Source organism: Piliocolobus tephrosceles, chromosome 3 (genome assembly GCF_002776525.5).
Source record: "Piliocolobus tephrosceles isolate RC106 chromosome 3, ASM277652v3, whole genome shotgun sequence".
Lineage (NCBI taxonomy): Eukaryota > Metazoa > Chordata > Mammalia > Primates > Cercopithecidae > Piliocolobus > Piliocolobus tephrosceles.
The window spans coordinates 85,296,832-85,312,188 of record NC_045436.1 but is presented as its reverse complement, the minus strand read 5'-3'; the positions used below and the strand labels follow the sequence as shown (position 1 = coordinate 85,312,188).

Below are 15,357 nucleotides of genomic sequence, written 5' to 3'. Positions count from 1 at the left end.
CCGTCTCAAAAAAAAAGAAACACACACACACACACACACACACACACACACAAACAGAAATAATGTTTCAGAGCTGATTTGTAATAATGATATTCTGTTTGTTTTGTTTTCTTCATTAGTAGTCATTTTGATATATAAACGGTTATACATACTGGTTGAGCATTTGTGAATGGCATAATTTTTCTTCCCAACCCACCACAGAGTCAGTTTTAATTTAAAAGTGCTTGGTTTAATGGGAAAGGAAAAAAAGTGCCTGGTGGAGGCGTAGTAATCACACCTTGGTAGAATTCACAGGCAGGAGGTGCAGCTGAGTACTTTCACAGCTTGTTAGTCATGCTCCCTGGAGCTTCATTTCAATAATGAAATGACTGTTTTAAGCGTAATCACTGGAAACTACCACTCTTTTCTTAAAGACTGAATAGAGCCTTTGCTTATTTTATAAAAGCTGGGAAAATATACTTGAAAGAGATTTAGCGTTTCTGATCATTTATTTTATGAAACATTTCGATGCTCTATTCTGGGGATACAAATGCTCAGGGGAAAACGAAGCGGGCATTTGGTAGGTTCTCTGTTGACTCAGATTTCTGGACAGTCTTTGTGTAGAATGTCTATACAATAGTCATATTTTTATTGCTATGCAGTGCCACTGTATACTTTCATGAAATATTACAGTCATAAACACCGTCTTTTCTTTTATAGGAAAATGGCATTCCTACGAAGAAAGCACGAAATGATGAATATGAGGTATAGCTAAAGGTTTTTATTTTTGTGAATCACTTTTATATTGTCTATTAAATACCTTGATGACAGTTTGCATTTGTAAAATGATTCTAAGGTTTTTACCCCTGCAAGACTTTCATGTGCATTCTGGTGTTTGTTTTTCTTTAAGGTAGCTAGGGCAGCTATTGCCATTTAATTTTTTTTTATTGTGAAATTTTCATAACAAAAGGTTTACCATTTTAACTTTTTAAAAGTACAATTTAGTCGCATTAAGTTCTTTCACACTGTTGTGGAATCGTCATCACCATCCATCTCCAGAACTTTTTCATCATCCCAAACTGAAACTCTACACATTCAACAACTCCTCATTTCCTCTTTCCTCCCCCAAGGCCCTGGGAACCACTATTCTACTTTCTGTCTTATGACTTTGACTGTCCTGGGTATTTCGTTTCCACTTCATTTTACAACGGGAAAACCTGAGAGAATTAACACAGGAACCCAGATTTTAGTAGTGAGTTAATGATCATGGAAGATGGTCTAATGTAAATGTACTTCATTATAAATGAAATATTTCACTTTAAATTATAAGAGAGAAGATGGTTTGAGGGGCTGTTTTAGGACCCAGGAACAATAATCTTTTGGGAGTAGAGGAGAAGAAAAACACTTATACCAACTATATGCTAAAATAAATATATTCTAAATATATACATTCTAAATATATCTAAATAAATATATGTGGCCGTCAAACCTTTAATAGTTCTTGACTTAGGACCAGAACATTTGACTGATGTCTGTCATTCCATCTTCTGCTACGAGTGTCCTTTTATCCCTCTGATTCTGATGCCAGGCAGCTTTTCGTGCTGCCTTCCTGTCTTCTTTTATCTCTCCAGCTTCATTTTCATGTATGCTCTACCCCAAGTGAAATTTACAGCTGCAGCATTTGAATCTACTTCCAAACATACCTGTGGGAGCCTTTAAATTCCTATAACCTTTGCCTGCTATCTATCTTCTGTTTTTCTAAACTGGTGTGGTTCTTGAACCATCTACACTGGAACCACTTAGAGTACTTGCTAAAAATTCAGATTCCATGCCCCATCTCCTATATACTAAATCATATTCTCTGCTTGATAGGGTCTGGTTCATCTAGGTATTTAACAAGTGTTCTCGGTGCATCCTAGACATGAAGTTTGAGAACCACTGCCCTAGATGTTGAGTGAACAAGGGTTTCTAGATCCCCAGGGACTTAGTGTATTAACCTGAAACGGTTATTTCAGGTTAATGAAATATATTAGTGGGAAAAACATATTGTGAGCTCAGACATTCAAATTAAAATTTAATTCTTAGAACACAGTTTTTATGATAGAGACTGTCTGATTTGAGTTTATTTGAAATTTTCAGAATTAGAGAGGAAAGAAGAGGGGTTTCTTCCTGTCTTTTCCCCATGTATATAAAATGTACTGACTGCTTTTTATACATCTTAATTAGTTTTTGTATTTTGACTTTTCCAACAAAAATACAAGGAAAAAATGGAGAGAAAGAAAAGGACTGAAGAAGTAGTTCACAGTCCTTGCCACATACGCAACTTGCTGATTTGACTTGTGCTCCTTTTGTCTTTTTTATTTTCATGTAACATTTGGCAGGCCATTGTTGGTTTATAATTAACATTAATCTTAGGAAAACCAGGCTAGCATTGGCTTTAAAAAATTAATTACAGGACAAATGCCTTTTAGGTGGAGAGAAGAAAGGCAGGTTGGAAATAAGCTCTTAGTGATTAGGAGCAAATGAAGAGGGAGAGTGTGGTTTGCAGGCTTAAAATTCAAACTTCATTTATTGTTCATTTGGCCTAATTCAAGTATCTGTGAGTAGTTTTGGTAGGTGTCATTGTGTAAAACGATTGTCACCAGCTTGGTCTTCTTGGTCACCTCAGAGTATTCATCTGCAAGCATTTGTGGTCCTATAGCCAGGCTTTCAGGGATGAATAAATTATGTGAACATCTGCCATTTACTTCGGTTTTTCTTTTTAACAGCTACTTCAGACATATTTAAACAGGTGCAGGGGTATCTCATGAAAGAGCATAGAAAATGAAACATAACAGCAGAACTATGTGTAAGGTTGCTAAGATAGGTATGAGACATACTTCTAAGGAAGAGTTATTGAGAATTTATTCTCAGCTTTGTTGTTTATCTCATTATGGGCTTGCAGCTTTGCCATTTGTAGCCTTTAGTCTTATGTAGAAAAATTTAATATAAATCATCATTACTTTTATGGCTCAATATATATCTACATTTAATTGTATAAATGGCATTCTTTGAAATAACAGCATTCCATGTTACTCTAGAAAACCTCCGTGATACTGTTCAGCAATGCTTTAGTCCAGCTTTGGCTGCACATTAAAATTGCTTGGAAAGCCTATAAAACTAAGCAGTGCCCTGGCTCCACCCAGAGCAATTTAATTCAGATAGATGAGAGATTATTTCTAATTGGTTGTAAACTGATACTTTAAAAAAATACAATCAACATGAATCATTAGAAAAGTGTGGGCCTGGCGCGGTGGCTCACGCCTATAATCCCAGCACTTTGGGAGGCCAAGGCGGGCAGATCATGAGATCAAGAGTTTGCGACCAGCCTGGCCAACATGGTGAAACCTTGTCTCTCCTAAGAATACAAAAATTAGCTGGGTGTGCTGGCAGGCGCCTGTAATCCCAGCTACTCAGAGGCTGAGGCAGGAGAATTGCTTGAACCCAGGAGGTGGAGGTTGCAGTGAGCCGAGATTGTGCTGCTGCACTCCAGCCTAGATGACAGAGCAAGACTCCATCTTGGGAGGAAAAATAAAAAGGAAAGTGTAATTCAGGTTCTAATTTTTTATTATTAGATTCAACAGGTATAAAAATTGCTCTTTTTAATTGCTACAAATGTTTGTAAATGAGCCAGTAACAATCAGTTTGCAGACTGACCCTGGTCCTTCTTGGCTACACTTGGAGTACAGTGTTTTAAACCATCATTGTTTCCCTGATAAATTGTTAGTTATTAATGTCAAAATGTGTGCAAATCAACTTTAACCTTAAGACTTTCTCTTTGTAAGGCAAACTGTAGGGAATTATTTTTACTCGTCATTGACCTAGGGTCTCCTTTGGTGTAAGCATTCTACAAAGTTCAGAAATTAGAAAGAAAAAAAAAGTGAAGCCATAGTCAGTTCGTAACGTTAGGGAGTCTGAACTCACTAGATATGCAAACTAAGTCTAGAATATTTAGTGTAGCTCTTTGTGATCTCTGTAATAGCTGTACTTATGGCCTTAATTTTATACTGTGACTGTAACTTGGATTTAATTATTGTTTTATCATTTTAATATATATTTTATATCATAATTTTCTGTATATTGCCATTGATCTTCGTAACAACCTTGTGTGGTGAGTGGGACAGGGATTATCACACTTACTTTACAGATTGGAAAAGTGAGACTAAATCCTTACATGAGGGACTGGTTCTCTCACTTCTATTTTAGTTGGAAAATAAAAATTGAAACACATTTCTTGACTCCATTCTAGTTTTGTCACTATACATCAAAGATATTCTCAGACTTGTAACCTCTGACACTGTGTATTAGTGCTCAAGTGACATGGTGGCCTAAATTTGGCTTTGTTTTAGACAACTCTAATTTCTAGAAAAAATTTAAGGCATAGGTAGATGTCTGATGGAGACTGTAAACATTTTTTTTTTTTTTGTGGGGGAGAAGCATCTAAAGCATTCTTGTAAAGGAGGTAACGGAAAAAATAAAAGGTCAGATTTTTAATGTTCTCTCTTTGTTTTGTTTTTAACTGCAGAATCTGTTTAATATGATTGTAGAAATACCTCGGTGGACAAATGCTAAAATGGAGGTACCGATATACTTTATTAATATACAACCGAAATGATTATAATGATATAAAACTTTGTTGCAAATTGTTTGGCATAATATTTTGAATTTGAGATAGTTTAGAAAAATACTCAAAGCTAAGTATATACTTTATAGTTTTTTAGAGACTTTTTTTTTTTCAATTTGCCTCTCAGTTTGTTATATACATATTAATTTTCTTTTTTTCTCCTATGAAAATGGCAAATACTTTTAAAGGTTATTTAAGTAGATTCCGAGATATATTTGGTTCATAGATGCAAGTGAAACTTTTATTTGGGGCCGATGGCAATTTTAATGTCTTAGGACTCAATTCTCCTTTAGATTTTATTCTACCAGGAAATAAATGATTTCCTGGTTTACTCAATTTATGACTATCACAGAGCATCTGCTGTTTTTCTGGTTAGCTTTTTTTTTCTTTTTTTTTTTTTTAATTTTTTCTGGGAAATGAACCTATAAGAACTTCCCTTTTGCTTTTCAGAATTTTCTTCTTCTTTCTTCAGTTAGGTAAGCTTCCTTATAGTTCTAAATGAAATTTAATTTATGTTACTTGGTTTAGTTATATAAACCTTCTATAACTTTGGGTGTGATAGCAAATATTATTTTAAGTATTTTAATTAGGCATTATTATGTAGGTGTATATTTTTCAGAATTTATATTTGGAAGAGAATTGTCAGTACTGTCACCAGGTCCTGGCAGTATTTTTTGTTAACACTTTAATAGGAAAAAGTAAAGATACTAGATTTTTTTTTTGGTGTTGTTTCATGTATAATCTTTCATCATTCGTGCTACTGTACCTCAATTAGGTGTAGGATCCAAGGATCTGTGAGAATCTACCTAACTTAAGGAGTGTTTCTTCATTTAACATGGCTTATTTTTTTGTTTCCTATATAGCATAGTTTTTAAAAATAGCCATATGAATATACTTGATAGAAAACTAACTTTGAGGCTGAGTGCAGTGGCTCACACCTGTAATCCCAGCCCTTTGGGAAGCCGCGGTGGACAGATCACTTGAGGCCAGGAGTTCGAGACTAGCCTGGCCAACATGGCAAAACCCCGTCTCTACTAAATATACAAAAATTAGCTGGGCACAAATTTTTGCATGGTGGTGCATGTCTGTAATCCTAGCTACTCAGGAGACTGAGTCACGAGATTAGCTTGAACCTGGGAGGCAGAGGTTGCAGTGAGCTGAGATCGTACCACTGGACTCCAGCCTGAGTGACAGAATGAAACTCTGTCTCAAAAAAAAAAAAAAAAAAAAAGAAGAAAACTAACTTTGAAATAAAATCAGTTGGTGAGAGTCTCCTTTTTGGTGATGTTTTAACTTTATATTGACAATTGATAATTGTATATGTTTATAGGGTACAAAGTGACATTATGACTTATGAATACAGTATGGAATAACTAAATCAAGCTAAATAATATATCTGTCACATTAAATACTTATCATTTTTTGTGGTGAGAACATTTGAAATGTACTCTTAGTACATTATTAACTATACTTATCAAGTTGTATTGTTGTCGCAATAACAAAAAGTCTTATTCTTCCTGAGATTTTGTATCCTTTGATTATCGTTTCCCTATTCCCCCTACCCTTAGCCTCTGTAACCATAATTCTACTCTCTGCGTTTATGAGTTCAATTTTTTAGATTCCACATATAGGTGAGAACATTGAGATATTTGTCTTTCTCTGCCTGGCTTATTTCACTTGCCATAATGTTCTCCAGTTTCATCCATGTTGTCACAAATGACAGAATTTTCTGCTTTTTTTAAGGCCAAGTGCTATTTTATTATATATATGTAACCACATTTTCTTTATCCATTCATCTGTTGATGGACACTTAGGTTGATTATATATTATTTCCAATTTTTTTGATGGAGTTTCTAGAGTTGTCTATATATAAGATCATATCATCAGCAAACAGTGACAGTTTCACTTCTTTCTTTCCTACTTTGGATACCTTTTTTTGTTTTCTCTTGCCTAACTGCTCTGGCTAGGCTGTCCAATAGTATGTTGAATAAAAGTGCCAAAAGTGGGCATCCTTTTCTTTTTCCCAATCTTAGAGGAAAGGCTTTCAGCATTTCACTATTGAATATTACGGTAGGAATCTTTGAGTTAGCTTTATTATCATAATATTGATGGTAATAAAGCCTGAGATTGGTAACAAAAGGCAAGTTGATTAATCTTTATCCTCTTGCCATCTCAATCATTTTATTATTTGTGTTAGAAATAATGGAGTACATAAATAATAGAGTGACTAAATATATAATCTGGTGTTTCCTTTCCAAACAGTTTCTCATATAGTGCTATAAATTAGTAATAAGAGCTGGCTTAATTTCTTTTAAAGCACCTTTGATCATTACGTTGGAATATGCATGTTTAGTCTGAAAATAGCAGATTTTTAAAAGTACTATTTGGATGTAGAATTAATTTCTTATCCCGTCTCCTTTTTTTCCTTCTGTGATTTGCTTAGATTGCCACCGAAGAGCCACTGAATCCCATTAAACAATATGTAAAGGATGGAAAGCTACGCTATGTGGCGAATATCTTCCCTTACAAGGGTTATATATGGAATTATGGTACCCTCCCTCAGGTAACATTTTTGTTACAATGGTAAAACGTTCCTGTCGTCTGAAAAAATTGCCTTATAAATCCTGTGAACTACTTGAATTTAAATTGGTTCTGAGGACACGTCATTGGGAGAGGTTTGTAAATTTGGAATTTATTAATGTGGATGGAGTTTTAGTATATCAATAAATTTTTGTTTGAAACCACATTTATGTCTATACTCAAGTTCTTGGAGTCAGGCATATGGAACGTTCACATTTAACATTTTGAATACTTTTTTTTTCTGGTCTTGGCGATTAAGTGTCAGTGAAAAACTTTTAAGCGAGGCTTTATCTACGGTGATTCCTTTGAACATGACAAGTTATGCTTTTATATACATTTGTATATGATAGCATGAATTTTATATTTTGAACTTTAACAGATGAATGTGTTAAATTATTAACTTTTTTCCTGGAACTCGTTGTAAATTGAATTGCACAACTTATATTATTTACTGTTATGAGTTAATAATTTTTAAGTAGAAAGCAGAGAAAATGAGCTAAATAATGATAAGGTAGCATTCCTGTTGGAGAATAACAACAATTTGCTTTTCTTCCTTTCTTTACCTCTTTTGGTTTTCTCTCATGTTTTCTCATTCCCGGAAAGAGGTAACTCTTCCAGATTATTTAGTGAGTAAAACTCAGAATATGCTGAATCAAAATTCTAGGTTTTGGGGACACAGAGAACCATCTGCCTTTATGTTTATAAAAACCATAGACCATCTGTCTGGAAATTTAATTTTTATATTTTTATTTATTTTAATATTTTGCATGAAATTTCAAGATGGTATTGGGGAAATATCAGAGAAGAGAGGTCTTGTTTTATCCAACATGAAGAAGCAACTGCCTGTGTAGAATAAACATTCACAGGAAAATTTTTAAAAAATTGTTTTCTAAAGAGTCAGGCTGTCTCTGATTCAGTTAGACCACCCACATGGATACATTCTTGGTTAAAATGGGCACTTCTAAAGGGATGTGCTAAGAATGAGAATGCCTGTGGAAACCATGAAAGCAGGTTTCCTAACTCTCCAGGTACCTCAATAGATATGCTGTTTGACCCAACAGCAAAAGGTTGCAAAAGTTCTATAAAGCTTAGGGGATGCAGCCTGTACTAAATGTGTGGATGAGGGAAATGCTGAAGAAGCCAGTGAATTAGAGACCAACAGAAACAGAGAAGTAAGTAGAGGAGCTAGAGAATAAACTAAAGTGCGTGCATTTATTTCTTTAAACATTTATTAAGTGTTTATGTGCCAGGCAGGATATTAGGTATTGGGAATATAAAAGACAGATGAGATATAGATGTAACATCAAGGCCTCATAATAAGTGACTGGAAAATGTGGGTTTGGGAGTGAGATTGTCACTTTCTAGTGATGTGACCTTGGGAAAGATACTTTTCCTCATTTTCTTCATCTGTAAAATGGAGAACATAAAATATCTACTTCTTTGTGTTGAGATTAAATGAGTTACTGCGTTCGAATAGTGTGTAACATGTAGTAATCAATTATTATAATTAAGACTGGTACTTTTATTATCGTATGATTCTTTCCCTAAAGTTATTTATAGTCTGATTGGGGCAATCAACAACTAAACTGCTGGTTATGATGTGGTATAATAGGCACTACTAATTCATCTACTAATTTAAAGTTATGAAAAAAATAAAAAAACCTGTTGACAGGAAGGAGAGAAGGGGAGGAATGGAGGTAAATGCAAAAGAAGCTTCTCTAGTTTTCTGTTTAAAGTCTTGCCAAACTTCTGTGCTCCTCTGGATGTGTTTGGATTTCAAGATGTTATGCAGTGGTATTAATCTGGCAGGTGTGATAGTTCTTCTATTAATAAAACAGAATTAGACTGTGGTAGTCCCTTAATTCAGTATTCACCCTGCATTCACCATTGCCTACCTAAGTTTCATATTTTCATACTCCATCCAACATCCAAATTAATATTTTTTAAAACACAAATTTGCAGATGCTTTTCTTGTACAAGAATGCTTTAATGGTCTCCTGTTGCTTAAAAGATAAAATACAAAATTCTTAACATTGCTACTCAACCCTGCGTGATCTGGCTTCTGCTTACTTCTCTATCCTCATTTTGCAGCATTCCTCCTTTCTCACTTCTATCCACTACAAAGTCTTCTTCAGTGTTTCTAACTTACTTCACTGTGTCCACACCAGGCCTTCACCAAACTGTTCATTCATTCAATACATATTTATTAAAGGCCTGTGTATTTGCAAGGTGTTCTTGCAAGTACTGCAGGTAAAACAGTGATGAAAAGTGACATATATTTTTCTGGAGCTTTTATTTTAGTCAGATAAACAGACAATAAACAAAATAAACCCCAAATAAAATCTCAGGTGGTGGTAGGTGTGTCAAAAGTTAAGCAGGGAATGGGGCTAGGGAATGTTAGGATTGTTGCAATTTAGAAAGGGAGGCAATCTCAGTGAGAAGGTGTTATTTGAGGAAAGACCTAAAGGAAGTGAGGGAACAAGTAGTGTGGACATGTAGAGGAAGAACAGTCCAACAAGAAACAGCAAGTATAAAGGTCCTGAGGTGGAAATAGGCCTAGCCTATGTGAGTATCAAAAAGGAAGTCAATGTGTCTAGAATGGAAGTAAAAGAGAGGAAATAGACTTGCATTCTCTCTGCCATTTTCAACCAGAGATCTGTACTATTTTTTTAAACCTGACTGATCTTGGAGAGAGAGAGAGAGAGAGAGAGAGTGTGTGTGTGTGTGTGTGTGTGTGTGTGTGTAGTCTTCAGGGAAAGAATACACCATAAATTGCATATAAGTTAGTTATTTATCAAAGAAACTAAATTGAATGATGTTTTTAAGAATGCTGAAATAATGCCAGTTGCTTATGGGAAGGGGTAGCTCTACCTAATTTTTTTTTTTTTTTCTTGATTGTCAATGTTCAGACGTGACCCCGTTAAAATGAAAGCCAGCCCCGGTCCCATTTACCTTTTAAATCTCATCTTCAACACTCCTTCTGCCTTCTGCTTCACTTCCACACTGGCACCCTGGTGCTTGAAGCACACTCCTGTCCCAGGCCCAGACCTTCACTGTGTCCGCTCCCTGGAACACTCCTTTCCAGGTATGCACATGGCTTCCTTAAATTGCCCTTAAGTCATCTTCTTTATAGTATCTGCCAACCATCCTTTAAAACTTTTAACCCTACTCCCACTCCCCGTCTCATACTTTTTTTCCCCTTTTCCATAGCAACTACCAATTTGTAACCTGCTATATAATTTATTTATTATGTTTATTGTTAATTTCTCCCAGCTAGAATGCAGACTTCATGAGGGCAGGGATTCTGTCTGTTTTGTGCCTGCCATGGAGTAGGTGATCAATAACTATGAAATGAATAAATTAATGCATCATGTATGTGTGTCACATTTGTTTCATAGGCTTTCGTGGGTACTTTTGCTGTTCTGTGATTTGTCTTGTAGCAGCAAGAAACTTGTTCAGAGCAGTTACGAAGCCAACTGTGTGATTGGAAGAACATTTAAGCAGCAGAATACTGTTTTAAGTAGTAGTCTATCCACTTAGCTTTTGATTCATCAGTATGCCATCGTTATTCAGACCTTCAGCTGTCTAGACTGTTAACCTGAATAGCATCTCCCACACTCCTAATAATGCCTTCCTCAAAGTTTGAGCTTGCCTGGGCAAAAATTAATCTTTGTCTTCCTACCATTTTATTCATATTGCCCACATATAATGGGTTATTTCAGTGTTACATCTCATTGAGTGAATATTTAGAATACCTGTCTGGAAAATATTAAAAGACTAGATTCAGTTTAAATTCAAAATTTCTTCAGCCTTAATGTAGTATTGATATGTTTATTTTGTACTTAATTATAAATTTGGTTCATTGACCTCCCCAATCAAATATATAGTACCACTTACTAGCTTTATAACCTGAGACAAATGACTAAATCGCTCTAGGCCTGTTTGTTTATGTGGGTGATCATAATACGTACCCCACAAGGGTACTGTGAGTATTGAATAAGTTGATCAGAGGTGTTTGGCCCCATAGTGAGTTCTTAATAATATTAACTCAATGATGATGACACTTTTGCTACTGATGTTAGCTGCTAGTAGTAAAAACACTGGTAGAGGCTTTTGCTCCAAATTGAAGCTGGGAAAGCATAGATAATGGCTTATCCCTGTAATTTCAGTTCTTTGGGAGGCCAAGATGGGAGGATCAGTTGAGGCCAGGAGTTTAAGGTTGCAGTGAGCTATGGTCAGACTACTGCTCTTCAGCCTGGGTGGCAGAGTGAAACCCTCTCTTAAAAAAAAAAAAAAAAAAAAAAAAAGGCGAAGGTAGTGGGAAAGTCAGAGGTCTTTCTTCTTGTGATAGGAATGCTGGTTAATCAGGAAGATATTCTTAAGAACCACCTGTATATATGGGTTTGTATGATTCAGGGATTTTTTAAGAGACCTAAGGACCAGAGCGTGGTGACTACAAATGTATTTGCCAATACTTATAGATCGTAAGGTAATAATCACAAACACCTGCATGAAAATGAGATGGATTTGTTTTAGGGTATAACAATAATATGTGTATTCTGATGTATTCATTTTTATAGCTTTATAAACATCTTTTCTATAATACTGTTTTCCTGTTGATAGGTTGTGTGTAGCTTTCTGTTATGTCTTTCTTGGGTCCATGCTAAAGTTTGTCTGTATAGATAGTATATATAGTTATATACCTGTTAGTCAAATTATGAGTTGTGTAACTATTTTACTTTACTAAATATTTCCAGATTGTTTATAAAAGAAGTTGTGACAGGCCGGGCGTGGTGGCCCACACCTGTAATCCAGCACTTTGGGAGGCCGAGGTGGGTGGATCACGAGGTCAGGAGACCGAGACCATCCTGGCTAACATGGTGAAACCCCATCTCTACTAAAAATACAAAAAATTAGCCGGGCCTGGTGGCAGGTGCCTGTGGTCCCAGCTACTTGGGAGGCTGAAGCAGGAGAATGGCCTGAACCCTGGAGTCGGAGCTTGCAGTGAGCCGAGATCGAGCCACTGCACACCAGCCTGGGTGACAAGGCGAGACTCCATCTCAAAAAAAAAAAGGGGGGGCCGGGCGCGGTGGCTCACGCCCATAATCCCAGCACTTTGGGAGGCCGAGGCGGGCGGCTCACGAAGTCAGGAGATCGAGACCATCCTGGCTAACACGGTGAAACCCCGTCTCTACTAAAAACACAAAAAATTATCTGGGCGTGGTGGCCGGCGCCTGTAGTCCCAGCTACTCGGGAGGCTGAGGCAGGAGAATGGCGTCAACCCGGGAGGCGGAGCTTGCAGTGAGCCGAGATTGCGCCACTGCACTCCAGCCTGGACGACAGAGCGAGACTCCGTCTCAAAACAAACAAACAAAAAAGAAGTTGTGACAATTTATACTCCTGCCAGCAGTATATGGAGTTCCAGATAACCTACATCCTTACTAATATTTTAGATTATAAGATTTTTATGTTTTTGAAATAGTATCTTATTGTGATTTTAGCATTTCTCTGATCAGAATAGGTATCTTTTAATAAATTTAAAAGTCATTCATGTTTCCCCTTCTTTTAATTATCTGTTCATATCTTCAGCCCATTTTAGTTGAGTTGCCCTTTTTCTTATTTAGTTGTCAAAATTATTTCTAAAGTCTGGAAGCTAATCTTTTGTCATTTTTGTGAAATCAGTATTAAGATTTTGAACTTCTGCTTCTTGATATTTCTTCTTCAGCGTTTGTTCTTTTCTAGTTGTCTGTCTGTTAATAGTTGTACACATAAGACTCCACAAGAGGGCATACCCAAAGCTTAAATTTGTCAGGATTTCCTTTCCTGTTGAAATTATACTGTATTTTCAAGTTAAATTAGAGGTGATTTAGTGTATATCTCTTTTTGTAGTAAAAAGTGAGGCCTGTAGATGCAGAGTATTAAAGGTTGGAAATAAAGAGAACCAGTCTGGTATTTTTGCTGGTAAGTAAAATCATGAAGAATTGGCCCTAAACACAACAATATTGTAGAGTTTAATAATTTTCTACTTGGGTACTTAATTCCTCAACGAATGTAAACATACTGCTAGGTAATGTTGAAATTGGAGTTCTGAGGACCAACCAACCAATAGAAATATCCACCACAACCAAGTTAATGTCAAGACAGTGTTTGTCTCTGTGTGAGGAAGGACTTTAAAAAAAATTAATGCCCATCAAAATTGTCCTAAGTAGGTCGTAAGTATGTGGGCTTCCTATTCACTGGTAGCATTCATGCAGATTGTGAATGAGCACTAACAATCTTAGCATTTTAGGGCTAGGATGTGTCTAAAGATCCTCTTATTGGCCGGCGCAGTGGCTCACACCTGTAATCCCAGCACTTTGGGAGGCTGAGGCGTGTGGATCACGAGGTCAGGACATTGAGACTACCCTGGCTAACATGGTGAAACCCAGTCTTTACTAAAAATACAGAAAAATTAGCCGGGCGTGGTGGTGGGCGCCTATAGTCCCAGCTACTTGGGAGGCTGAGGCAGGAGAATCCCTTGAAGCCGGCAGGCGGAGGCTGCAGTGAGCCGAGATTGTGCCACTGCACTTCAGCCTAGGAGAGAAGAGCGTGACTCTGTCTGAAAAAAAAAGAAAAACAAAACAAAACAAAAGGTCCTCTTATTTAAGCCATTCTTAATAGCTGAAGAAACAGATCTAGATGGTTTAGTTAAGATAGTTTGTGGTAGAATCTAGATGTTTTCCTTTAAGCCAACGGGACTTCTAGCTTGTCACATTTGTTCTCTTAGAAGTGGGAGTAGGGATAAGGAAAATTATGAGGTAGGATTTCTGCATTAGCAAGGAGGAACCTCTCAGATATTTTCTGATTCTGCAGTAGGTTGTTTGATTCTGATTATACCTGGGTGTCCCATCTTGGTTTCCCCAGCACATTAAGATTACCTTTACAGTGTTTGTCACAAATGCCATACCATTTGTTAACATGACACTCTCCATGTTATTGACTGTTCCCTATACATCTCTGTTACTGGCCCGAAATAGGTACTACGTAAGTATTTTACTGTATGAGTGAATGCCTGTTAATAGAAAAGAAGAAGCAGTAAAGGAAAGACTGGGGAAGAACAGAACCTCTATAGGAAAGTTACTTAGGAGATTCTCAGAGTAAGAGAAAGTATTTAAAAGAAGAGAACTGTGAAGTAGATGGGGTTATATTTGAAATAAATGCCATTCAATTGTTATTATAATTTGCACATAAAAAATAATGATTAGTAGCATGAGTTCCAATACAATCTTTACCATTTAGAAACCATGAGTTTGTGCAAGTTTAAACTGTGTTTCAATATACTTATCTATAAAGTGGAATTCGTTATGGTACATTATTCATGCAGTATGTATGTATATAGGTATATGTTGTGTGTGTATATATTAGCTAGAAAGCGTTTGTCACCTATGGCCAGTATGTAAGATTAACAGTTGTGGTTATTCTTGGTAGTATTAGTATTGGGGGCAGTGAAATGTTGTTGGACTTCATTTATTAATTTTTTTTAAAGATAAAGTAAGGCCAGGTTATTTCTGAATAAACTACTATTAGTACTAGAAGGAAAATATTGGAATTTCTCTAATGCTTAGCTGTAAATAAGTTTATTTGTAATTATTTATATAAAATTAAAGGAAATAAACTTAGATAACCTGAAATCTTAGATAATAATGATAATCTGAATCTTGGGATGACAGTCTCTATATCCCTTTTAATTTGAATTTAAAGCAAATAATTTTAGGGAACTTCTACAGTTCCATTTAGAATCAGGCAATTGTGAAGCTTTTTGGGAGAGGTAGTGTCTAAAGGATCTTTAATCTTACTAGCAAATTTCTATTACGGTCTTCATTTATAAAAATTCCCATGTATTTATTTTGTAACGAATGGGGTATAATCTTGCCAGTAAACTAAAGAATTGATGTCTTTTCTTGTTTTATCAAGGTCCTTGAGATTTGACAGGTAGAGGATTTTTTAATGGAGTGAATGAGACAAAATAGATTTTTATTTTCTTTAGTAGTGTTTTGTCCTTTCGTTTATAAAGGGAAAACTGGGTTCCTTTTAATAATTTAGATCCCTGTGCTGTTACCACGTCAAAGGAAGCAGTGAATGACGGAAGCCACAGT

The 15,357-nt window shown here is 36.0% G+C and overlaps 1 protein-coding gene across 5 annotated transcripts in view; it reads left to right on the top strand.

The window, feature by feature from the left end:
* The window catches only part of PPA2 (inorganic pyrophosphatase 2), a 106,144-nt gene that overhangs the window by 20,478 nt on the left and 70,309 nt on the right, over window positions 1-15,357 (top strand). For 3 of the 5 annotated variants that reach the window (XM_023220134.3, XM_023220133.2, XM_023220135.2), the window contains exons 3-5: window positions 700-744; window positions 4,544-4,597; window positions 7,086-7,205. The exons of the other annotated variants lie outside the window; for them this stretch is intronic. In XM_023220134.3, the coding sequence (XP_023075902.1) occupies window positions 700-744; window positions 4,544-4,597; window positions 7,086-7,205 (219 nt within the window). The remainder of the gene's footprint in view (window positions 1-699; window positions 745-4,543; window positions 4,598-7,085; window positions 7,206-15,357) is intronic. 5 annotated transcript variants of the gene reach the window in all.